The sequence below is a fragment of the Ambystoma mexicanum genome, chromosome 4p (genome assembly GCF_040938575.1).
Source record: "Ambystoma mexicanum isolate Mex_15411 chromosome 4p, UKY_AmexF1_1, whole genome shotgun sequence".
Classification (NCBI taxonomy): domain Eukaryota; kingdom Metazoa; phylum Chordata; class Amphibia; order Caudata; family Ambystomatidae; genus Ambystoma; species Ambystoma mexicanum.
The window spans coordinates 301,287,481-301,312,771 of NC_090927.1; the positions used below are offsets into that span (position 1 = coordinate 301,287,481).

The 25,291-nt window shown below is 51.9% G+C and overlaps 1 protein-coding gene across 7 annotated transcripts in view; it reads left to right on the plus strand.

The window, feature by feature from the left end:
* Positions 1 to 25,291, plus strand: part of ITSN2 (intersectin 2) — a 2,589,317-nt gene that overhangs the window by 1,049,072 nt on the left and 1,514,954 nt on the right. For 6 of the 7 annotated variants that reach the window (XM_069605851.1, XM_069605854.1, XM_069605853.1 and 3 more), the window contains one exon: positions 13,966 to 14,046. The exons of the other annotated variant lie outside the window; for it this stretch is intronic. In XM_069605851.1, the coding sequence (XP_069461952.1) occupies positions 13,966 to 14,046 (81 nt within the window). The remainder of the gene's footprint in view (positions 1 to 13,965; positions 14,047 to 25,291) is intronic. 7 annotated transcript variants of the gene reach the window in all.

A 25,291-nucleotide genomic window follows, 5' to 3' on the forward strand; every position in this document is an offset into this window, starting at 1 on the left:
TTAGTAGGGATCTCATAAGCGGTATTGTGCAATGGCGAGTGAACTGTGTCCGTCACACCACCCGACTTCATCTGCCCACCCCTGTTGTTACCGGGATGAGTTAATGTGGGCGCTGTCATTTGAGCCATGCTTTTTGAGATTTCTCCGTTAGAGGACCCTTTTTCGTCCAGGGAGCTGTCTTGTATGATTGTGTTTTTTGGGGTACGCACAGAGGGGGTGGATTTGCAGACCGGTTTGGGGCCTTGGGAGTAATATGCCATCTTAGTTGGTTCGAGGCTACAGTTGATTTGTGCCCCAAGTTAGTTGGTTTGAATTGATCAGCTTCTTTCTGTTGAGGGCACAGCTCATCTGGGGTACTAGCCGCTAGTTGTTCAAGCACTCGGTCTCTCCGCCACTTCTAAGATTTCGGCGTCAGAAAGTTCAGTTCGTTTTTCCGAATAAGAATCGAATTTCATTTTGAAAAAAGCTTCAAACACTTTAGTCTGCAGTTGCTGCTTCATAAGAATGACTGTTGTTTTGCAATTTGGAAGTTTACCTGCGACCCCTCGTCTTGTTAAGTTTTTCTTATTACTCTGATGGCCCTTTACAGAGAGAGAGCCTTTAGCTACGCTTCCCTTCATGTCTTGTAGTTTATACAAGGCCTGTGTCTCCGTGGAAGGCCCCTCGCTTCGGGCCTCTTTATTTGAGGCAGAGTCACCAGTTTAAGCTTTTTCCAGCAAAAGGCTCTCCCCGACAGGGGGCCCTGGAGAAGCTGCATTCTGCCCTGGGCGTTCCCCTAGGGCCTCCTCTGTTAGATCTTCGGGGAGGCTTTTTGGATCTTTCATAGCGGGTGAGGACCGTTCCGCCTCTTCCATGTCCGACTCGTTGGCCTGAGATGCAGGTCTCAAGGGGCAAGAAGGCAGACCAGTTAAATCTTCAAATGCGGTAGAATCCTGTGCAGCATGGCCCGCCCCCTCTGTCTGCTCAACAGTCCCCGCCCCCCCCCCCCACAGGCTGACTGTTTTTGGTTTGGAGTGATTTGTGGGCCGTTGGCCTGCTATTTCTTGGCTGACTAGGACGGGCGTCCTGACCTGCTTGGAATGATATGGCTTCCGATTCAACGGGGCATAAATTGGGCGGGATGGAGGCAGCATTAAACCATTGGCGGGTTCGTTTAAAGCTTGAGTCTGCGACTCGTCGCCAGTGATTGGACTCTCCTCTGTATGGTCCACCAGTTTATCCAGCTTTAATGCTTGCTCTGCCGTAATGACTGCAGGGTTTGCCGTTGGAGGTATTGGGACTGCGGTGTCTGCCGTGGGCTCCACTGCTGGGGAAAGCGTGCCGAAAGATGCTTCTGGGTGCAACGGGCAAGAATTACTTATTTTTTGGGGATCTAAATCATGAGCACTATTCCTTGCATCTACAGCGCCACACGTAGAGTTCCTTCTGCTGGTTTGAATAATAGTAGTTGCGGTCAGGTCGATACCCCCCGAGCGCTGCAGCAATGGAAAGGGGATGGCTCGCTTACCTGACACCAGCGAGTCAGTCAGAGGTGGAGGCAGGCCTTTTCGGAGTTGGATCTTTCTGCCGTGGCCTGTAGCTCTGCAGCAATCTTCCTTCCTCTTCCATGTTCCTCTTGTTTGCTGCGGCGCTCTACCGCAGTAGATGTCCTCTTTTCTTGCTGCTTGCTGCTAGGCGGGCAAACTCCTAGAACAGCTTCCGTTCACCGTCCACCCAAATAGCCAAACAGTGCCACCAGCCCTTTGCTCACCAGGGCTTTACATGCAAGGGCAGCGTGTTGTCCCTTTTCAGCTAGCACGTAACGCTCAGCTCGGCGTTTCACAATCAGCAGATCGGGTGCTTTGAAATCCTTAAAGGTACGCTTCAGCCGACAGTACGTGCAAAGTGAATAGAACGAATGAGTCCGTGTCCGTTCCACACTGTTGTTCAGCCAAACAGTGCCACCAGCCCTTTGCTCACCAGGGCTTTACCAGGATTCTTAGAGCTTTATAGCTAAATACGCCATGGCGGGTGGGGTGCCATTATCGGTAAATACTGGCCCAGAGGCGCATGTGACGCCCTTACTTAACTCAGGCATGTAACATCCTCCCCCCTCTAGGAGGATCTTATTGCTTAAATAATTTCACAATTTAATAAATATTCCATGCTGCAAAAATATCCTTTCTTGACAGTCCACTCCCTACTTGGCCTAATCCCATGAATGGAGATCATTTCCAACAGTTAATTATTGGTTGCACCTGTAGTTGACAAATACCCTCTTACAACTATATTGATCATATACTTATTTTAAAGGTCTCTACCATCACAGTAAGAATTACTTGTTTAATTAGAATAACATGCTCAGTGGATTTGAAGCAGCTCTTGTAGCTCATTTACTGATATTTGCAGGCTTTAAATAATGCTCTATTAGTCATGGTAGTCTAAGTAGCCTGGTGAGACCAAGTAATCGTATGTCCCATCTGAAAATGCAATCAAAATGAGGAGCATAATGTACTCTATCCTAACTATATGCCTAGACCCATTGCCCATATGGGACTGATATTTGTTATGGATTCTTTCCTCCCACGGATTCTTCATCTATTATATCCCTATGACAGCGCATCTGTTCTCCAGAAACCTTTCTGCCACCAGAGGGCACAGCGCGGCTCCACATTGGCTCCGCCGGACGTCTCTACTTGCCCTGCGCCAGACATGACGGCGAGTTTAGTATATAAAGCTCCACACCTCGTGACCTCTGTTACTTTTGTTCCACGCACTCTGCTCTCTACTTGGGAACACGCTCATCGAGCTTCTATTTTTCTAAAAGGACGCCAAGCCTACTCCGTCGAAGGCTCGGGCTTCCAGCAGTGTGCGGATTGCGGCAGGCCGATGTTCTCGGATCCGCATCAGATTTGTCTATAGTGCTTGGGCGAGGACCATGACACCCAAGATTGCGGGTCATGCCAGTCCATTTACCCGAAGGCCCTCTGGGAAAGGTTGGCAAAGATCTTCACATTCGTCCACAAGCCAAATGGTGAGGGTGTATGGTCTTGGTCAAGGTCGCACCTGGAAGAACAGTGCCCAGAAGAACAAGCAGCTCCATGCAAGGAAAGGAAGAAGCATCGGAAAAGGTCCTGCTCCCCAAGTGAGTCCTCACACTGACATTAGTCTTCCTCTTCAAAGTAGAAGAGCCACCTCCCCAGGGAGTCCCCAGAGCGTCAGCCGCTTTTCTGATCCAATCCTCCACGCCAGAGGAATGGGAGAACTTCTGCCTTAAGATGTTGGACACCTTAGTCAAGGTGCCGGTGGCTCTAGCCTCGGCACCTGTGCTGCAGGTGACGGTGCCATCTGATTTGATGCCACAGGGTCCCACAGCATCTATTGCAACTGGCAGGGTACCCTCTGGGAACCAATCCTGCACAGCTATGGGCTCGGGCCTGGACCAGGCAGAGGTCTTTCTGCACTGACGGGTCCCCACTTTCGAGCGCGGCTGCACCAGCATTGTGTTTGTGGTCGACTGACATAATCGACACCGCGTCTCCACAGGAATTATTCCCACATCATAGGAACATCTTCATGTGAAAGATCTATGATATCTACTATGAAAAGGTGACCAGGTCCCCTTTTGGGCCTGAACCCATGGGTTCTAGGGAGATAAGGGATTTCCTGGAAGAATTATACAGGGAAGATGAGGGTGTACTGGTCCGGTAGAGGACCTGCAAGGGGCCAGTGGCCTCAATACCTCCCTCGAGATGGACATTTTGCCAGCTCCGACCCCAGGAACGCCTCAAGCCGCCTTCTGGCATTTGATGGCTAAGGTGGCCAGTATTCTGGGGCTTTCTGCTGTGTCCAGGTCCAAGGATCAATACGAACTTGTGATATTCTGGACGATGCTCACAAGGAAGAGACACTCCTGCCCCCGTATTGGAGGTGTGGGAGACTGAAACCTGCCTCTGTTATGGCAGTGGACAGGGATCTGGCAAGGAAACACTGTCCCACTCCGTCATACCTGACCTTTCTTTCCTCCCATGATTCGCCTGAAAGTTTGGTGGTTCAGACCATGACGGCTATTAGGACAGGGAGAGAAAGAGGTTTGACTGGGGAAAGAAGGTGTTTGCGTCGGACAGTCTTGCACTGTGGGCTGTGAATGCCTTGTGTCATGGCAAAGTTTCCCTTCGGTCTTACGATGGCGGTGGCCAATGCGGGGTAGTTTCCTATCCTTGGTCTCTGGTGCAAGGCGGAGGCACACTGGATGCTACAATCATCACTGGAAACAATGGACTGTGTGGGCAGGTCCATGGCCACTAGCAGAGTGGTCGGGTGCCACTTGTGGCTGAGGACAGCAGGGTTTTCAACCGACATCTAGACCAGGCTGTTGGACATGCCTTTCGACAAGCCAAAACATTTTTAGAGATGAGGCTGACAACACTGTCCAGTTGTCTAAGGCAGCTACTAAGTCCTTGGGGATAGCTGTGGTCTTGGGCAGGAGTTTTCTCCCTTTACCCGCCTTATCATGGTCAGTCTGCCCCGGGAAGAGGGTAGGGCAGACGCTTCCTGAGAAGTAGAGGAAGGAGTACCCAGCGGTGTGGTGTTGCAGCGATTGCTGTCCCCGTCGGCACCAAACCTCAGTGACTGGCTTTGACACACTGATGGGGGGTGGCTTTCCTTATTCAGCGCGGAATGGGCCTTACAAATCATCCGACATAGATATTGTCTCCCATTCATTCAGGGCCCCCTTCTGTTGAGAAGTGCAATGGTTTCACGCTCAAAATGAGGAAGGGGGTGATACTCCACCTATTTTCTGGTGTCGAAGGACTGTGGTTGGCACCCCATTTTGGATCTGCAGCTGCTGAACTTGTTCTTACGCAAGGACAAGTTCACGATGGTTACTCAAGCACAGATCCTGCAAGCCCTCGATCTGCAGGACTGGTTGGTTTCCCTGGATCTTCAGGATGCTTAGTTCCATGTGCCAAAGTACAAGTACCTGTGGTTCATAGTGGGCCATCACCATTACCAGTTCCAGATCCTGCTGTTCAGTCTTTCCTCGGCTCCCAGGGTTTTCACCAATTTGCTGGCAGTGGCTCACCTGAGGAGGGAGGGCATTAATGTCTTTCCCTACCTGGAAGACTGGCTCACCCGAGTATGCTCCCTGGATCTGGTGTCGGAGCACCTACCCCGTATATGCACTATTCTGCACAACTTGGGCTTTTCCCTGAGCAGCCTCTGCTTTCCTGTGCCTTCTGGGCCTCATGGCCTCCTGTGGTGCTGGAGGTGACGATGCTCATGAGATAACTTCAGTGACGACTTCTTAGCCATTGGTCGCAGTTTCAGGGCCACATGTCAAACCATCTACAGGTCTCGATAGGGGCTCAGGATCTCGCGTGGTGGAACGTGCGAGACAACTTGCTAAGAGCCACGTCATTTTGCCAACCGTGGCCCCCAGGTGACAATAGTCACGGACGCATCTCTGACTGGTTCGGGCACTCACCTGTCAGACCTAACGATAAGCGGACTGTGGTCTACTGCAGAGTCTCGGGAACACATCGATTTGTTGGAGTTGAGGGTGATCAGGCTGGCCAGGCTGGCCGGTTTCCTACCCCTCTGTAAAATACGAGACTGTGATGATACTGACGGACAACATAGTAGCCATGACTACCTCAACAAAAGAAGATGGTGTGGTGCCCTTGCCTCTGTGCAAAGAAGCTATGTGACTGTCGTTCTGGGCTCTGGAGAATCGTGTCTCTCAGACAGTGACTCATCTGGCTGGACAAGAAAATGTCACAGCGGATGCCTTGAGCAGACATACTTCGGCTACCCACAAGTGGGATCTCTGCCAAGAACTTCTGGAGGAGGTCTTCTGCACTCTTCACCTCCAGTTTATGCTCCCAGGAATTTCCTTGTCCAGGAGCTCTGGGGACACACTGACAGTCAAGTGGACTTTAAGTCTTCTTTATGCATTCCTGCCAATCGCTGTCATTTTGCTCGTTCTCAGGAGGTTGCGCCTGTTCAGAACCATGATGATCCTGATAGCTCCGGACTGTGCCCGTAGAATGGTATATCCGGAGTTGCTGGGTATGTCTATCTGCCCTCCCTGGCACCTTCCGAGGTGAGTCGACTTGCTCTCCCAATTGGATGGGGTAGTCCTCCACCTGAACCTCAGCAGCCTGACCTTGATGCTTGGTTACTGAGAGGCTGAGGTACGAGTGGAACTTGTCGGACAATGCTCTCGATATGCTCCTTTCAGCTTGGAGGCCTGTTGCAAAATCAATTTCTGCCTGCAGGTGGTGTAAATTCTAGGTTTGGTGCCGGGAGAGGCACCTGTCCTCTATCTCCTATATTGTATTTTCTACTTTCCTTTGCCCGAGCAGGCCTGCAGATTGGTACTGTAAGGGTTTACTTTGCCGCTCGTTCCTTGTCCAGGATCTCTGGGGGGAGGGGGTGCACTGATGGTCGAGTGGACCTTCGACCTCCTATATACTGCGCTGGTATTGCATTGTTCAAGAGGTCCCTGGAACAGGGCTCGTTTTTCACAATCCCCGCTGTTATGCAGTTCTTGCAGGATCTGTGTAACCAGTTTCCTCCCCGCCAGTTTGTGGTTCCGGCGTGGGATTTGAATTTTGTTTTAACGTTTCTTATGGGCGCTCCATTGAAGCCCCTTCATTCCAGTTCTATTAGGTTATTCAACCTTAAGGTGATTTTCCTGTTTGCGATCACTTCCGCGAGGCGGTTGAGTGAGCTCCAGGCGTTGTCTGTTTTACCTTCCTATTTGGTCTTTTCTAACTAGAAGGTGATGTGTAGAGTGAGAACCCTCCTTTCTGCCAAAGGTGATCTCAGATTTCCATCACTCTCAGAAGATCCATTTTCCTGTGCCAACCCCTCACCCTTTCAAGGCAGAGGATCAGCTGGACACAGTACGGGCCTTTAAATTGTGGCCGACTACCTCTCTCGTACTTGAGAGGCTAGGAAAGATGACCAGCTTTTCATTGGTTATCCTGGTGCTGTTGCTGGCAGGGCTGTGGCCAAACAAACCCTGTCAAGGTCGATCATTCTCTGCATTTCAGAATTCTGGCTGGGATGGATGTGGCTGATGGACCCCGATCTCATGTCTTTTTTTTTTTCCATATGTTAAGCGCACTAAACCCGGAGGCATCAAGGCGCTGGTTACATGTTGCACAGTCAAGAAATTGAATACATATCATTATATCTTAGGCAGACAGTTGGCTCAAAGTCAAGGCAATTTAGTACACGTCAGAGGAACGTAGGGTATTCCAATGGCTGGGACAAACGGTAAGTTTGCAGAGAAGAATAAAATCTTGAGATGTTACCTGAAAGTCCAAAATGATTGTTCAGATCTCAGTTGCAAGGGTAAAGTGTTCCAGTTCTTGGAGGCCATTGCCGGAAGCTGCTCCCTGCCCCCAGATCTTTCTCCTGAATCTTGGGATAGTTAATTGGTGATAATATGTGAATTGGATGGGTCTGGTCGATTGAGTTTTTGAACATTTTTGTGAAAGATACCTTGGTGCTGTTAGAGAGGCACTTCTGTGTGATGGCTAGGGATTTGAAGATGATGCGTTCACGGATAGGTAGCCAGTGTAAGCTTCTTCTTTATTCTAGCAGAGGAGCGGCTGCAACCTGTGCCCTGCAGAGGGGAGTGCTGGAAAGGTGCCATGCAGCAACGTGGGTGCAGTTAAGCATTAATGCTTGGATTGCCTTCCGGCCCAGAATGCCTGTTTTGGCAGGGCAGTCCTCCAGAGTTTTCTGGTTTAGGTGGTGGTCTTGCTGCCTCCCGCCTCTAGATTACATACTGCTTTGGGAGTCGGTCATGGATGAAGAATCTGTGGGAGGAAAGAATCCATTAGAAGAGCAAATTACTTACCTCTAGGTAATGTTCTTTCTGGTGGATGTTCCTCCCACGATTCCTCATCACCCACCGTACCTGCCCCTCTTTGCAGAAAGCTAGTACACCATCAGCTCTGTGGTCCCTGCGCTTCAGAGTGCTAGAGAAAAAGTGTGGAATTGAGGTCACGAGGCACAGCACTGCTATATACTAACCCTGACGTCCTGTCCAGCACGAGGTGCATAGAGCCCTCAGGCGGAGCCGCATTGTGCCCATGTGTACCCTTGTGGTGGAATAGTTTCTGGAGACCAGCTCTGCTGGCATAGGGAAATCATAGATGAGGAATCTGTGGTAGGAACATCCATCAGAAAGAACATTACCGAGAGTTACATGCTCACCAGTACCCGGAAGCAGAGAAGGAAGAGAACGTGCAAGTGTGTGTGTGTGAGTGTGTTTGTGTGTGTTTTGGTTTGGGTCAGTCTGGGGGTGTGGGGGCTGAGAGGAAGCTTCAGGGGGCAAACCCCCCCTCCCCCCGATTTTGAGGTAATCGAGAGGGTGGGGAGGAGTAAAGGAGGGCGCGGGGTGAAACCCTCTGAATTAAAAAAGAAAGACAAGCATGTCCTTTTCCGGCTTTGAGGGCCGCACACAATCGACAGAAAGATAGCAAGAAAATGACATAGAACCCAATATCCCTATATGTAGGATATTGTATAAAAGGGGAGGAATCTCTACCCAACAGATCTTCAAGAACAACCAGTGTATATCTTTCATTGGTGTTAGGCCCCCTGTCTGTTTAGTTCAATAACAAATAGAGGCGAGCGCTAAACATCTTAGAGTTAACTAGCGATTTCCTTTTTTGATTGGATTCCTTACTGTAGATAGACCAATCCAACGGAAGGCCTCTGAATGACTGTTAGTTTGTCAATTAAGTGTAGTATGATTGGGTAATTCTTATGCTGATTTTTACATTGCAGGTACATGTTCAAGGATTCTTAGTTTGATCCGGCTCACAAAATCTCAAGAGCATTTCAGGGCATACACCATGTATTACTACTTTCTGGCTCATATTTGTGTAATGACCCGTCTGATTTAGTGTTTATATATATTTAATTTTTTGAAACAATTTTTATTGATTTTTTGAAACAAAAAATAAATAAACCAACAACCCCAGCAGTACTTTGACTTATCTTGCATCATAGCAGACATGTATTTAGTGTCTACTGCTTTCCCTTATCCCACCCTCCATCAAGCCTACCCTGCTCCACCCCCTTTCTTTTTATTCATTGGAGGTATCTCCTCGTCTGTGTTCTCAGAGGACTCATCACTTGGGCCCCTCTGCGTGGGTCCCCAGAGTGTGGACACCAGGTGTTTCGTGGCCGTCAGAGTTTCCACCTCTATCTCTCTGTTGGCTGCCTCACTCAATACAACTGTTTCAGCTTCGGACCATTTACGGAGGTCGGTCCACCAGACCTCCATCTTGGGTCTGTTAGGTGCTTTCCACCCCATGGCGATCCTGTGCTTGGCAAGTATATAGGCCAGGTCTTTGAGTTTACTGACGTGTTTCAATTGGCGTGATCTAGGGAACCCTCCCACCATGCATGCCTATATTGAATCTACATTCAAATTGATCTCTCTCTCGTTTAATCGTTGGGCCACTTCTCCCCAGTACCTCCTTATTTCGAGGCATGCCGAAAACATGTGCATCAGCCCAGCGTTTTCTTCCCCGCATTTGGGGCATGTTTGTCATCCCGCACCTTTAAATCGAGAAATTCTCTGGGAGGTCATGTATGCACTATGGGTTATATATAGCTGTATTTGTTGTAGCCTCGTGTTTCTAGACACTTTTTTGTGATACCCTTGTGGCAGTTCCCATAGCCCATCTGTCATCGGTTCCCCTGCGTCCTCCTCCCATTCCTGTCTCAGCTGCGTCACTTCCCTTCCCACCCTGGACATCAATAATTCGTAAATTCGGGAAACCTTGTGCCCCCCCTTGTGCCCCCCCTTCAGCGATATCATACAGTGTTTCGATGGCCGTATCTGGTTGTTCGTCTAGCACTATTTCCAACCATGTTTCCTTATCTCCCTGCACCAGTCTGGTACAGGTCATGTATTGCCCAAAATATAAGCCTGTTTCATCCACTAGCACGTTAAATCCCTTTATTGCCCCTCTTGCCATATGTCTCCCATCGTTACAATCCACACCGGTTCCCAATGTTTGCGGATCATCTTTCTTAGCTGAGCGTCTCCTCCGGTTAGTGTCACTAGCGGCACTTGCGGGGAGCATGGGGTCGGATTCTTTATGGTATGGCACATTTTGTGCCACACTTGCCATTCTAGTTCTAGCCTCCCTGAGCCCCTTTTTATCTCGCGTTTAAGAAGACAGATCCATTCTTTTAGGAAGTATGGGGCACAGTTGGATCTTAACAATCTGGACTCTGATGTAGAGTCTTCAGCTAGCCACTCGGTCACTTATCGTAGTTGGCTAGCCAAGTAATAGATCTCAAAGTTAGGCAGTTTTATGCCCCCTTTGTTGTATGTGTTTTGTAGTTTCCATAGGGCTATCCTGTTCCTTGTATTAGCCCATAGGAAGCCTCTGCATATGCTTTGAATTTTGACGAAGAAGCGCCTAGGTATTATATATGGTATGTTTCCGAAGAAGTGCAGTAGCCTGGGTAATACGACCATCTTCAGTAGTGCCCCTCTACCCATCATGGCCAGGGGGAGTTTAATCCAATATTTCATGCTATTCACGTTTGTCAGTGCTTTTTCGGTATTGTGTGTGTTCTGCCTCTGTTGTGTGGTAGATGTCAATTCCCAGGTATCTAAAGGTATTGGCCGCCCAGGGTATCGGTAGTACTGGTAGCTTGGTGCGCGGGACCCCTATGTACCGTTCCAAGGGGAATATGCAGGACTTTTTGGGATTGACAGCAATGCTTGAAAGCAATGCGAATCGCTACCATCACTTCTAGGATATATTGTAGGTTTTATAGTGTTTATATATATTTACATATGTCTCGCAAAACAGTTAAATATGGTTATGATTAAATCTATTGTAATAAAAATAAATAACAAATTCACTGAAAAACTAAGTTTAGGGGCATTGTTTCATAATGAAATATCGAACCTCTCCAAATGAAGCCGTTATGGCTCCGGAAGCAACAGAAATGTGGCCACTACAATGCATTGCTCATGATGCCATATGTTATGCACATTTACATCCAAAATAATCTATCCATTTGGACTTTTGGTGTTTACTCAATATAGCCGATCTGGCTGTTTTTCCTTAGCTGCTTTTGTTTTGAATGTTCTTTTGTTACTGGGGTCGGATGTGCGTGCCATTTGTGGAGTTGTGAGCAATGCATGACAGATGCAGTAATATAGTTGATTTAGAAACTATAATTTGTACATTTGTGGGGTTTTGTTGTTCTGTGCTGAAATCATAACTTATCTGCCAGTAACGTTTATTCCAGGAATTAGGTAATGCTTCAGCCATCATGACACCCATTGCATCCGCAGGGCTTAGCCTGCATTAGTTCCCAATGGAAACTGTGCCCTGGACATGTTTTTTGCCATGTGCGACAACTATCCAATACCCCATGGGCCCAACGAGCATTGCTAGCAGAGATGCCTAGTGAGCCCTTTGTCTGACCATGCCCCAGTATGCCCGAGGAGCCCCACTATGCCTATTGGGCATGGCTGCTGCCATGTCCGTTGGCACCTTTTCACAGAGTACCACCAGGACTCCCATTTCACCCACTAGATTTGGCATATTGCCTTCAGGCTCAGTGGGCATCTTCCCCAGGGACATGGCTACCCCTCACACCCTGACTACGGCCGGCGCTTAGTGAGCAATCATGTGCAAAGACCATTTTGCTGGGATATGAATTTCATGCATCCCATTGGCACCACTGAGCTGCACATTGTCAGTTTGGGTGGCCTCTGGCCATACCCACTCAGTATTTTGCCAGTGGCATGGCCTTTGGCTCATCCAGTTCAGCCTTGTGCCCAATGAACATGACATGCATCCATGTCTTTTGGTCATTTCTCCTCCCCTCTGGACACAGTGATGCAGCTCCACTGACCCCTCACAGAAACGGCTCAGGGCCAGCCGGACCTGAGCATTGTCCATGGCCATCCCCAACACTGGCTCCAACCTAACGTGTAGCTTGTGTGCCCCAGGATGGAACCAAGAGCCAACACAGGGCTGACTTGCATCTTGGAGCAAAGTGCACCGCCCCACACAGGCGAGAATTTGGGTCTCCATTCCCCACAGCAGGTTCACTGGCCCAAAATTCAGGCTCTGACCTGGCTCGGGGCACACTGCTAAATCCATGCGACTGGCTCTTCGGGCATGGTCTGCAGGCCGACGGAAGCCTAAATCAGGAGTGCAAGTCCCACAACCGACCCATAAGCACAAAACAAACCTGCTCGGACCAGATTTGTAGCTCACTTGCTGCATGCTGCCTCCACGGACCACTACTGGCTCCATGGACACAGAGGGACCCAGCGATGCACCTCTGAGGCTGAAAGCCAGATGCTCAGGCCCACAAAGACCCTGTCTCTGACTCATCATCCTCTGGCCTTATGCTGTGTCTGCGGTCTACAATGGTGACCAATTGCAAAATCATGCGACTCCTGCTCCCAATGTCCCGGGAGGATAGCTCGGCGGCAACGTGCTCGCCTTGGAATCAAGACGACACGAAGCAACACAGGTTCGATCCCCGGGTCCGCGCTTAGAAACCTCTGGTTAATAAGCGCGTTATAAATACGCAACTAAGACAAAAAAAATCCTATAACAGCGCCTCGATGCCCCCGGGCTGTGTGAGTGCTTTAAAAATGCAAAATAAAAAATAAAAAAAATCTTAATGGTGTGACTAGCAAATCTGATTGCCCCTTAATAAGAGTCTTGAACATGTCTAGTCATGGGCCTCCCTGTGGGTCTGCAAATTATATCTGAGCTTGAAATATACTAGATGCGATTTTGCACTCATGTGAAAGTGTTTTTAGAAAAGCATGACGCATTTTCACCAAACTAAGCAAGGAATGCAAACCTGACCACACATTAACTTATTACACCAGTTTGGTGCCAATCGTGTAGCAGATTTTGCTTTAAGTGCAAACAAAGTTTCGCCTAAGACCTCTAGTCGAACTCCTTCTTTCAGTCCGCCAGCAATGCCTAACGAAACAGCACTAACCCTTTCAAAACTATTCATAGCTGGAAGTAAGTATATATATATATATATATATATATATATATATATATATATATATATATATATATATATATATATATATATATATATATATATAAAGTTTAGTGCAGTTTCATTGAATGCCACCCAAGCAATCGTCTAAAAAAGGTTTTTCTTTGTAATGTAGACATCTGTAAAGTTAAGGCACGCACGTATTGTCTTTTCTCCAGGTAAGCTTGAGCATGATCACAGTTCTCAAAATGGTAATAATAGCAGGTTTAGAAACACTTCCTAAAAACTACCCTTTTTCACCCTTGAATCATAAAAGGTAAGAATTTCATTGGTTTGCAAATAAGGGAGCTGATGTCTTCATAGATCGTGTTGATGAAGTATAACTAGGAAAATCAGGAGATCTGTTCCATTGCCATTCCTACAGAAAGAAAACTGCCTCTGCTTGCAAACGTTTGCCAAGTTTTGATTTAAAAAAGAATACAGTGGCCCAAATGTGCTAGCACGCTTGTTGAAGACTCCTTTAGCGGACCAAACATAAACTATGTTCTCTCTGCATTGAGCATTTCATTCAGTATTGCGCTGTAGCCTATTGTGTGCATGTCTTTTACCAGAGGACTTTACATGTGTGTCAGATAGGCTTGATTGTTCATAGTTTTGTTTCTCCTGAAATATCAGTTTCCATAATTATTAGATGCTTGCTTGCTTGCTTGCAAGCGTTTAATGGGATGTTACTAGTTAGGTTTTTTTTAAATGAATACATATTGTACTATTTGCTGGCTTACTGGTCTAATCTAGCATGTGCTTACAGGTAAAATCGAACAGTTGCATGATCGTTATTTTGTGAGGTAGAATGAATCATGCTTGATGGCTTTACTAAACACTCCTGGCAATTTACAAAACACTGTGCCACTTTTAATTTGGCTTTTTATCTGCCTTATCTTGCAGTGTGAGACTATGGATGAATCTGTTCTTCAGTGCCTTTTATCTCTGCTAAGCTGTCTCAACAACCTCTTCCTCTTACTTAAGGTTATTCTCTATACTTTGCTTCCTTCATCTTTGAGTTCTTTCCAATCTTTGTTTTGTTGTTTTCCTGCAGATAAACACTCTTTTGCACTCTACTGAAATGTGTATGCTTGAAAAGTGCTTTGGTGTGGATGGCTGTATGTCGGCATCAAATAACGATTAGAGAAATAGTTTGGCTTCACTTTAGGGAAACAATTACTGACAATTCCTCTTACTAGTACCTACAATTAAACTGCGCTTATTTGTTCATTTAAGTTCTTTGTAATCTGCTGTGCCCTGCTGTTCAGATGCATCTAAGTACCTAGGAGGGTATATTGGAGAGGTTACAAGAAAATCCTTATATGATAGACATAAGTAAAGAAAATGGGAGTCAGGTGCATTAAAGGCAGTCCATTTTAAGGTCCACTTTATCTGTTCACCTTCATGGCAATTGGAGCCATCTACTTGGTCAATATGGGCAGCAATTTTGGACTGTCTTAGACTTTTAACCGATCTGCAGTATTCCCAAGATGTATTTTACTCTATTGTATATATTAGTTTACCCTATGCAACTTAATTTACTCTTCACAAATCAGTTAAGTGTTGTGTAACTGTGTTGTCAACTCCTACACAGTTTGTCATTATGTATACATGCATCGAATGTTAACCGTAAATGTTTATTTGACAAAGTCTTGGGAGTAATCTTGGGTTATTCCATGGCAGGAGTTAGATGGGTGACTTCACACAATTCCCAGCTGTGAAAATGTACAATGTTATTTTTTCTATTCTCCAGTATGGGCTCTGGCATGGATTCACATGCTCATGAATATTCCCCGTCGTCAGGCTGGGAATCCTCGGTAAAGAAAAAATCAGTTTCAGTTTCGTTTCTGAACTGTCTTTCTACTAGTAACCAATCACTGGTCTCTGGGTCATACTGCCCCCAGCCAATGACTGCCCTCTACCTAAGCCCCTCCCCTGGCAGACATCTTCAGATTTTTCCCGCACGTTCAAGAGTTGGGCGTCCTCGTGCTGTAGCTCTCGAGCTTTTACTGCGTTTGCGTTTTTTTCGAAGAGTTTACTCTTATATTTTCGGTCAATCGAGCCTCAAGCTCCACCCATTTCGCTTCCGATTAATGGGGAACCGTTTTTGGAAATTTTCTACGCTCCTCAAGGGCATTTTTCGTCGTGTTTACACTTCTCTGAGGATTACAGAAGATCTTTGAGGCCTACCCTGCGTGGACATGGCCCAGGACAAGGGAAACATGACGCCTACTGGATCCAAGCTGTTCAGCAGCTGCCCTGGCTGCGGGCTTCAGAACGTTAAAAAGGAGGATGAGCACTCTCGGTGCCTCTACCTCCTTCACGACAACAAATCGCACGTGGAGAAGGACTGTGCGTTTTGTAAGAACATGTCCGAACGGACAATGAAGGATAGTCGTATTCGACTCACCAACTGGCTGGAGGGGAAAAGCCCGGCAGCAGGTGAGAAGAAGAAGAAGAAACCTGAGCGGTCTTCTAAGACCTTTGAGGGCGCTCCGGCGATGGGGGCCAAACAAAAGGCAAAGCACTGCGAGTCCTCGGGCACCGGGAGCGCCGATCGGTCAGGCTCCTCGGCTGCCAGGCAGGGCACACTATCACCAACGCCATCAACACGAGCCAACGCTCTGGCTCGGTGAAGAGGAAGTCGGAGAACCCGGGTAAGCTTTGGGAGAAGCCCCAGTTGATCCCGACGGAGACAGCTGAGGGGGAGCGTGGCGGTGACCCCCGCCCCCAAGGTGAAGGCCACAGGCACGCCCAATGTCGTGAAGGCCCCGATTCACCCAGCTAAGGCCTCTATTGAGGGAGTTGTGGCGGTCCTGGTGAAACCTACGGAGGCTTCCCCAGTGGAGGCAACTTCAGGGGCTAGAGTTTCCTGCCACCCAGGAGGGAATAGTCTTTTCTGCCTATAGAGAAGACCCTCGTGAAACCCCAGCAGGGAAACGAGGGGGGGGCATGGTAGCCATAACGGACACGGATACCACCTCTGAGGATGAGTTGGCGAGCGTCTAAAGGATCCTGGACAAGAAGGTCGAGGAATCCAGGGCCCACAGGAAAGATCCCGACTAGGCTGACGAGGAAGATGGGGGCGCCGGAGGACCCCGCACACCAACCGTCGGTCCCGTTGCAGCCGGTACCCATACCACAGGACAATTCAGGAGCCATCTTGATGGCTTTACAGACCCTGTGTGCGGAGATGAGAACGTGGATGCCCTTACCCCCCACCGAAGACCCAGCAGAGCCTGGCCCATCGGGGAGCCGGCCTAGCAAGCAGAGGCGAGTCCATCCCCCCCCCCTCCCCCTTCAGCCTTCACCCCATCCCCTCCTCCGAGGGATGAGACGGGTACGGAGACGGCAACGATGGGGACGGACGACGACGACGCTGGTAACGATGGAATTGACCTCCCCTCACCACTCCTTCGGGTCTCCCCACCCGACGAAATTGGCCCCTTCCACGCCATGATCGCCAAGGCATCTGAGCTCTTCCAGCTCTGCCCCGAAGAACAGAAGAAGGAAGATTTCCTCTACCAATGGCGGGAGGCCAAGAGGAAGACTGTCCTCTCAATCCCATTACTGGACGACATCTGGGACGAGGGGCTGGCGTTCCTGAAGTTCTCCAGCATGGGGTCTGGCATGGATTTACATGCTCATGAATATTCCCCGTCGTCAGGCTGGGACTCCTCGGTAAAGAAAAAACCAGTATCAGTTTCGTTTCTGATCTGTCTTTCGTAGTAGTAACCAATCACTGATCTCTGCGTCATACTGACCACAGCCAATGACTGCCCTCTACCTAAGCCCCGCCTCTGGCAGCCATCTTCAGATTTTTACCGCACGTTCAAGTGTTGGGATCCTCGTGCTATTGCTCTCGAGCGTTAGTGCTATTTTTTCACGTTTTTCTCAAAACTTCGATTTTTTCGGTCAAAAGAGCCTGAAGCTCCACTGATTCTTCATCCGATCAACGGGGACCCGTGTCAGATTCGTCTACGCCCCTCAAGGGTGAAGATTTCGTCGAGCTATGCTTTTGGAGGACTCCAGAAGTTTCTCAGGCCCATCTCGGACATGGCCCAGGAGAAGGGAATCTCGACGCCCGGAAAGCTGTTCAGGGTCTGCCCTGGATGCCAGCTTCAGAATGTCTTTAAGGAGGACGAACACTCCTTTTGTCTTTACTGCCTACATGAGGACAAGACGCACGTGGAGAAGGACTGTGCGTTTTGCGGCAATATGTCGGAGCGGACCATGAAGGACCGCCATCAACGTCTCGCCAACTGGCTGGAAGGGAAGAGCCCGTCAGGCGAGAAGAAGAGGAAGAACACAAGGCCAAGCACCGCGAGTCCGCTGGTACCGGGAGCGCCGAACGGTCGGGCTCTACAGGCGCAAGGCAGGGCGCATCCTCCCCAGCACCATCAACCACGAGCCAACGCTCTGGTTCGCGTAAGAGGAAGGCCGAGCACCCGGCGAAGCTCCTGGAGAGGCCCCGGTCGAGCTCGAAGGCCCCATCGGAGGGAGAGCGAGGCAGTGCCCCCCCCTCCCAAGGAGAAGGCGGTGATCGCACCTAAGGTGGTGAAAGCCTTAATCCATCCGGCCAAGGCCTCTATCGAGAAAGTTGCGGCGGCCCTGGCTCAGCCTGTGGAGGCTACACCAGTGGTGGCGACCTCGGGGCTCAGAGTGTCCCTGCCACCGCGGAGGGAGTCCTCTTTTATGTCCATCGACAGGACCCCCATGAAACCTCCGACGGAGAAGAAAAAGGGGGGGCAGGAGGTCGTCGTGGATTCAGCCTCAACCTCTGAGGAAGAGCTGATCGAGGTCTTAAGCCACGGCGTTGGCGTGGAAGAAGACCAGCCCGTCGGGAGGGATCCCGACGTAGGAGACGACGATATCGTCGAGGGTGCCGACGGGGCCCCTGACCGCCCGTCGGACTCCCCTCAACCAGCGCCGCAAGACAACTCGGCGGCCATTTTGTTGGCTATACAGTCCTTATGCTCGGAGATAAGGACGAGACTGCCGTTACCACCAGCGGAGGAACCGCTCCCGTCGGGGGACCCGGAGCCAGGCCCTTTGGGGAGCCCTCCCCCTAAGAGAAGAAGGATTCACCCTCCACCTCCTTTTCAGCCATCGCGCCCTGTTCAGCCCTCCTCCCCGTCCACGACGCGTGGGGATGATACGGGGACTGACACGGCCGCGACGGGTACGGACGACGAGGTTTACGATGAGGATCTGCCGTCGTCGCCTCCCACCCGGGCTTCCCCGCCCGACGAGATTGGATCGTTTCACTCCATGATCGCCAGGGCATCCGAGCTCTTCCAGTTCTGCCCGGAGGAGAAGAAGAAGGAAGGTTTCCTTTATCAACGGCGCGAGGCCAAGAGGAAGACGGTCCTCTCCGTGCCTCTACTGGACGATATTTGGGATGAGGGCCTCGCCCTCCTCAAGAACCCATCCACGACGCCGGCTAGAAGGGATCGGTACGAGAAGAAGTACCGGGTCCCGGACGCGGCCCCCTTGTGCCTCCGGGCACAGCCGACCCCGGACTCAGTCGTCTCCGCGGCGGCCAGGAAGAAAGCGGGGGGGGGGTGCGGCCTCCACGTCGACTTCCCCGCCGGACGGCGAGGGAAAGAAATTGGATACGATGGGACGCAGGGTCATCTCGTCTGCAGCGACGACGATTAAGGCGGCCAACGCCTTGGCTATCGTAGCCCGCTACGACAGGGAGCTGTGGTACAAACTGGCCCCCCTGCTGGACTTCCTACCGGACGACAAGAGGGCAGATGCCCTAGAGATCTTGCAGGAAGGTGAGGTGGCGTCGGACCATGCCATTACGATTGCGACGGACATCGCCGACACTGGATTTCGCCAGTTGGGCAACGGCGTGTGCCTTAGGCGGCGTGGATGGCTCAAGGCTACTGACTTCCGTCAAGACGTGCAGACCAGAGTCTTGGACATGCCGTTCGATGGAAACAACCTGTTTGGGAAAACAGTGGACGATTCCCTTCAAGCCATCAAAGCAGACACGGAGATGGCCCGGGCTCTTGGGGTTCTTCAGCAACGGCGGCCGCCCTTTCGGAGCGGCGGAGGCAAGGGTGCCTCCAAAGGTTCCGGCGGAGGATTTTCCACCTACCGTCAAGCGGCCCGTTCGTCGTCGCAGGAAGCTTACAGGGGACGAGGCAAGTCAGGCGGACCCCGCCGTCGTCGCCAAGGAGGTCAAAGCGGCAAAGCCTCGTCGAAGCAGGACTGAACCGGCCGCGGGGTCGGGCCCCCACCGAAGCACCCCGGTGGGAGGCCGGCTGGCGAGCTTCGTCAGCGTGTGGGAGTCCATCTCCACCGACCGTTGGGTGATGGACGCCCTAGCCCAGGGTCACGCGCTCGAGTTTCAAAGAAGGTGCCCGCGCGTCCCCCCTGTGGCCAGGAAAGAACTTCACGTCCCTCAACTTCTCTTGGAGGTAAAGGCGATGCTCAGGAAGGGCGCCATGGAGCTCGTCCCAAAGAGGCTTCGGGGCTCCGGAGTTTACTCAAGATACTTCCTCGTGAAGAAGAAGACTGGAGGATGGCGTCACATCCTGGACCTACGACGACTGAACAAATTCATCAAGGCACAGAAGTTCCGGATGGTCACCCTCCAACACGTCCCGGGTCAGCTGGAGGAGGGTGATTTCCTGTCGTCGTTGGATTTGGAGGATGCCTACTTCCATATTCCCATCCTAAAGGGACACCGAAAGTTTCTCAGGTTCGTGGTCCAAGGGCGTCACTATCAGTTCAGAGCCCTTCCCTTCGGACTAAGGTCGGCACCCAGGGTGTTCACCAAGTGCCTCGCACCGGTGGCGGCGCAGCTGCGCCGAGAGGGGATCCATGTCTACCCCTACCTGGACGACTGGCTCACCCGAGCCAAGACGAGGGAGCTCGCCGTGGAACACACGGCAAAGACCGTCCAACTTCTCACGGACCTGGGATTCTCCGTAAACTACGCCAAGTCCCACCTGGTGCCCGCGCAAGACGCACTGTTTCTGGGAGCGAAGCTCGACACAGTGTCGCTTCTGGCCTCCCCGTCGGAGGAAAGGACGAGGGCCATTCTGGGCAAGGTGCAGCGGATGCTGGTCGCGGGCGAGGCCAGAGTGAGGTCCATCAAGTCCCTCCTCTGAATGATGTCTTCTTGCATTTACCTCATCCCCTGTGCAGGCTCCGGATGCGCCCGTTGCAGGAGTTCCTGGACGCGCGCTGGATCCAGACGACGGGCAGCTTCGAGGAGAGGATCACACTCGACGAGAGTTTCCGACGAGCGATCCGGTGGTGGGGCACCCGCGCGCATCTGACGGCGGGCATGGACTTCCAGACCCCCGGTCACCAGGAGACAGTGACCATGGATGCCTCCCTGGAAGGGTGGGGAGCGCACACCGAAAATCTGCATGCGCGAGGCCTTTGGCTTCCGACGGAGAAGTCCCTCCATATCAACGTCCTGGAGCTCCGTGCAGTGTTTTGGGCCCTCAGGTCCTTCCTTCCGTCCCTCAAGGGCAAGGTGGTGAGGATCTTCACCGACAACACCACCACCATGTTCTACATCAGGAAAGAGGGCGGAACCAGGTCCCCAGCCCTGTCCAGGGAGGCGCAGGATATGTGGCATTGGGCCGTCGCCCAAGGGATGTTTCTGGTGCCGTTTCATCTGGCAGGGATAAAAAAACACCATCGCCGACTCACTCAGCAGGGAGCTGCGCTCGTGCCACGAGTGGGACTACGACAGGATCTAGTGGACCGCCTCTTCCGACGGTGGGGCACACCCCAGATCGATCTGTTCGCGACGGCGACAAACTCCAAGTGCCGGAGGTTCGCCAGCAGGTTTCCCCAGCCGAGGAGCATGGGCGATGCTTTCTCGTTCCCCTGGGAGGGCCTGTTTCTATACGCGTTCCCTCCATTGCCATTGCTGATCCGGCTCATCAACCAGCTCAAGAGGTCACGGTGCAGGATGAGCCTCGTCGCACCTGCGTGGCCGAGGCAGATATGGTTCCCGGACCTTCTGGACTTGTCAGCGTCCCCGTCAATCAAGCTGCCAGTGGATGCGGATCTTCTCTCCAGGGAAGGAGGCGCCATCCTCCATCACGACCCGAAGTCGTTGAACTTGCAGGCCTGGCTCCTGCAGCGTTAGAGTTTGGAGGATACGATATACCGGCTGACTGCAGAGAGGTTCTTGCAAAGGCCAGGGCGTCCTCAACTCTTAAATGCTACGGACACAAATGGAAGAGGTTCTCTGTCTGGTGCCACGCACAGAAGATTAACCCTCTACGGATTACGGCCCCCCAAGTGCTGCCGTACCTACTGACGCTGGCCAAAGCTGGACTGGCGCACGCGTCCATCAAGATTCATCTTGCTGCGATCTCCCGATACACCAGAACCACGGGGCGGACGTCTTTGTGGTCTCATCGTCTGGTGAAAGAGTTCATGAAGGGACTGTTCAGATTGTTCCCGCCGGTGAAGGCTCCGGCACCAGCGTGGGAGCTCAACGTGGTGCTGACCAAGCTCATGGGACCTCCGTTCGAGCCTCTGCACTCGGCTCCGTTGAAGTTCTTGTGGTGGAAAACAGCGTTTCTTGTGGCCATCACCTCCGCACGACGGGTGAGAGAGATCCAGGCCCTTTCCTGCAAGGCCCCGTACTTGACTTTTCACGACACGAGGGTAGTGCTCAGGACGCACTCCTCCTTCATGCCCAAGGTGCCGTCGGACTTCCACCTCAATGAAGCCTTGGTGTTGCCTGTCTTCTTCCCGTCGCCTTCGTCGCCGGCTGAAAGGACTTTGCACTCGCTGGATGTGGCTAGAGCGCTGAAGTTGTACGTGGACCGCACAAAGTGTTTTCGGAAGACGTCACAACTCTTTGTGAATTTTGGACCTGTCAATCGGGAAGGCTCTCTCGAAGGCTTCCATTTCCAGATGGCTCTCCGGCTGTATCATGTACTGTCATCGGTTGGCAAACCGACCGCTGCCTGGCCGTCCGAGAGCCCATTCCACCAGAGCGATCGCAGCTACCACGGCGTTCCTATCTGGTGTGCCCTTGCTGGACATCTGCAGGGCTGCTACGTGGAGGTCGACGCACACCTTCATGAAATTCTACTGCGTCGATCGGGATTCCAGGGAGGAGTCCAGGGTCGGCCAAGCAGTGCTGCGCAACCTGTTCGCCTAAGGTGAGCCTGGTGAGGAGGTAAGATTTGCTTGATGTTGAGTTTGATGTAATGCTTAATGTTGAGCCTTTGCCACCTCCCGTGGTTGTGCATGTGTGTACTGCTATGTATTCTTTATTCATGAGCATGTGAATCCATGCCAGACCCCATGCTGGAGAAGGAACAAGTTACTTACCTGTAACTGTTGTTCTCCAGCATGGGTCTGGCATGGATTCACATGCGAACCCTCCCGCCTACCCCTCTGCAGCTCTTCACTTGGTCATACTGCCACTTCACGTGCTACCAAATCTGAAGATGGCTGCCAGAGGCGGGGCTTAGGTAGAGGGCAGTCATTGGCTGTGGTCAGTATGACGCAGAGATCAGCGATTGGTTACTACTACGAAAGACAGATCAGAAACGAAACTGATACTGGTTTTTTCTTTACCGAGGATTCCCAGCCTGACGACGGGGAATATTCATGAGCATGTGAATCCATGCCAGACCCATGCTGGAGAACAACAGTTACAGGTAAGTAACTTGTTCGATCCCGTCCACGGCTCCTGCCAGGAGAGACCGGTACGAGAAGAAATACCGGGTCCCAGACTCTGCCCCTATGTGTCTCAGGGCACAGCCGTCCCCAGATTTGGTGGTCTCAGCGGCAGCCAAGAAGAAAGCGGCGGGGGCGATGGCGTCAACTTCAACATCCCCAGGGGACGGCGAGGGGAAGAAGCTGGACGCCATGCGACAAGGGGTCATCACGTCGGCAGCGACGACGATTCAAGCGGCCAACGCCCTCGCGATCATGGCACGCTACGACAGGGAGCTGTGGTTCAAGATCGCTCCCTTACTGGACTTCCTTCCGGACGACAAGAGGGCTGAGGCCCTGGAGATCCTACAGGAAGGCGAAGTGGCGTTGGACCACGCCATTACGGTGGCCATGGACATCGCCGACACCGGCTTTCGTCACATGGGCAACAGCGTTTCGCCCTACCGGCGCGGTTGGTTCAAGGCCACCGACTTATGCCAGGACGTACAGACCAGGGTTCTGGGCATGCCCTTTGACGGGAACAACCTGTTCGGCAAGACAGTGGACGAGTGACTACAGGCCATCAAGGCGGACACCGAGACGGCTCGAGCCTTGGGTGTTCTTCTTCAACAACGACGGCTGCCCTTTCGGAACTCCGGAGGCAAGCAAGGTGCCTCCAAAGGATTCTCCGGCGGTTCCTAGTCGTACCGCCAATCGGCCCGCTCCTCGTCGCCGGAGGCCTACAGAGGACGCGGCAAGACGGGAGGACCTCGTTGTCGTCACCAAGGAGGCAAAGACTGCAAGGCGTCGACGAAATAGGATTGAACTGGCCGTGGCGTCGGGCCCGCACCAAAGCACCCCAGTGGGAGGCCGCTGGCGAAATTCATCCACGTGTGGGAGTCCATCTCCACCGACCGTTGGGTGCTGGACGCCCTGGTCCGCGGGCACACCCTGGAATTTCAAAAGAGGTGTCCCCGTATTACACCCGTAGCCAGGAAGGAAAACCACGTCCCACAACTGCTGCTGGAGGTATGGGCGATGCTAAGAAAGGGAGTTATGGAACTCGTCCCAAAGAGGCTCCGGGGCTCCAGAGTGTACTCGCGATAATTTCTCGTCCGAAAGAGGACCGGCGGTTGGCGACCCATCCTGGACCTTCGTCGTCTAAACAGGTACATCAAGTCCCAGAAGTTCCGGATGGTCACCCACCAGCACGTGCTTGGACAGCTGGAGGAAGGCGACTTCCTGTCGTCGCTTGACTTGGAAGATGCCTACTTCCACATCCCCATTCTGCAAAGACAGCGAAAATTCCTGCGATTTGTGGTCCAAGTGCGACACTAACATCACAAGGCCCTTCCCTTCGGATTGAAGTCCAACTGCTCACGGATCTGGGATTCTCGATCAATTTCGCAAAATCCCACTTGGTACCGTCGCAAGTCTCCCTGTTCCTGGGAGCCAGGCTCGACCCAGTGGCGCGATTTGCTTCACCGTCGGAGGAAAGGACGAAGGCGATCCTGGGCAAGGTAAAACGGCTGTTGACCATGGACGTGGCCAGGGTGAGGTCCATCAAGTCCCTACTCGGCATGATATCCTTGTGCATATGCCTCGTGCACCTATGCAGGCTGTGGATGCGACCCCTGCAGGAGTTCCTCGATGCCCGTTGGATGCAAGCGACGGGCAACTTCGAAGACAGGATCTCACTCAGACTTTCCGCCAAACAATCCGGTGGTGGGGCACCCGCGTGCATCTGGCGGCGGGCATGGACTTCCAGACCCCGGCATATCAGGAAACTGTGACGACAGACGCCTCCCTGGAAGGATGGGGAGCGCACAGCGGAGATCTCCACGCAAGAGGCCTTTGGCTCCCGGAGGAGAGGTCACTACACATCAATGCCCTGGAGCTCCGAGCCGTGTTCTGGGACCTTGGGTCGTTCCTTCCGTCCCTCAAGGCCAAAGTGGTATGGATCTTACCGACAACACCACCACGATGTTCTACATCCGGAAGCAGGGGGGCACCAGATCCCGAGCCCTATCCAAGGAAGCGCAGGCTCTGTGGTACTGGGCCGTCGGCCAAGGGATGTTTCTGGTACCCTTTCAACTGGCAGGAATAAAGAACACCATTGCCGACTCACGCAGCAGGGAGCTGCGCTCGTGCCACGAGTGGGAGCTGTGACAGGATCAAGTGGATCTCCTATTCCGACGATAGGGCAATCCCCAGATCGACCTATTCGCGACAGCGACGAACACCAAGGGCCGGAGGTTCACCAGCAGGTTTCCCCAGCCGGGGAGCATGGGCGATGCCTTCTCATTCCCCTGGGATGGCCTGTTCCTCTATGCGTTCCCGCCGTTGCTGCTGCGACTCATCAATCAACTCAGACGGTCCCGGTGCAGGATGATCCTCGTTGCACCGGCGTGGCCGAGGCAGATTTGGTTCCCGGACTTTCAGGACATGTCAGCGCCCCCGCGGCCCCAGTCAAATTACAGACGGACGCTGATCTTCTCGCCAGAGAAGGAGGCGCCATCCTCCACCACAACCTGGGATCGCTGAACCTGCAGGCCTGACTCCTGCAACACTA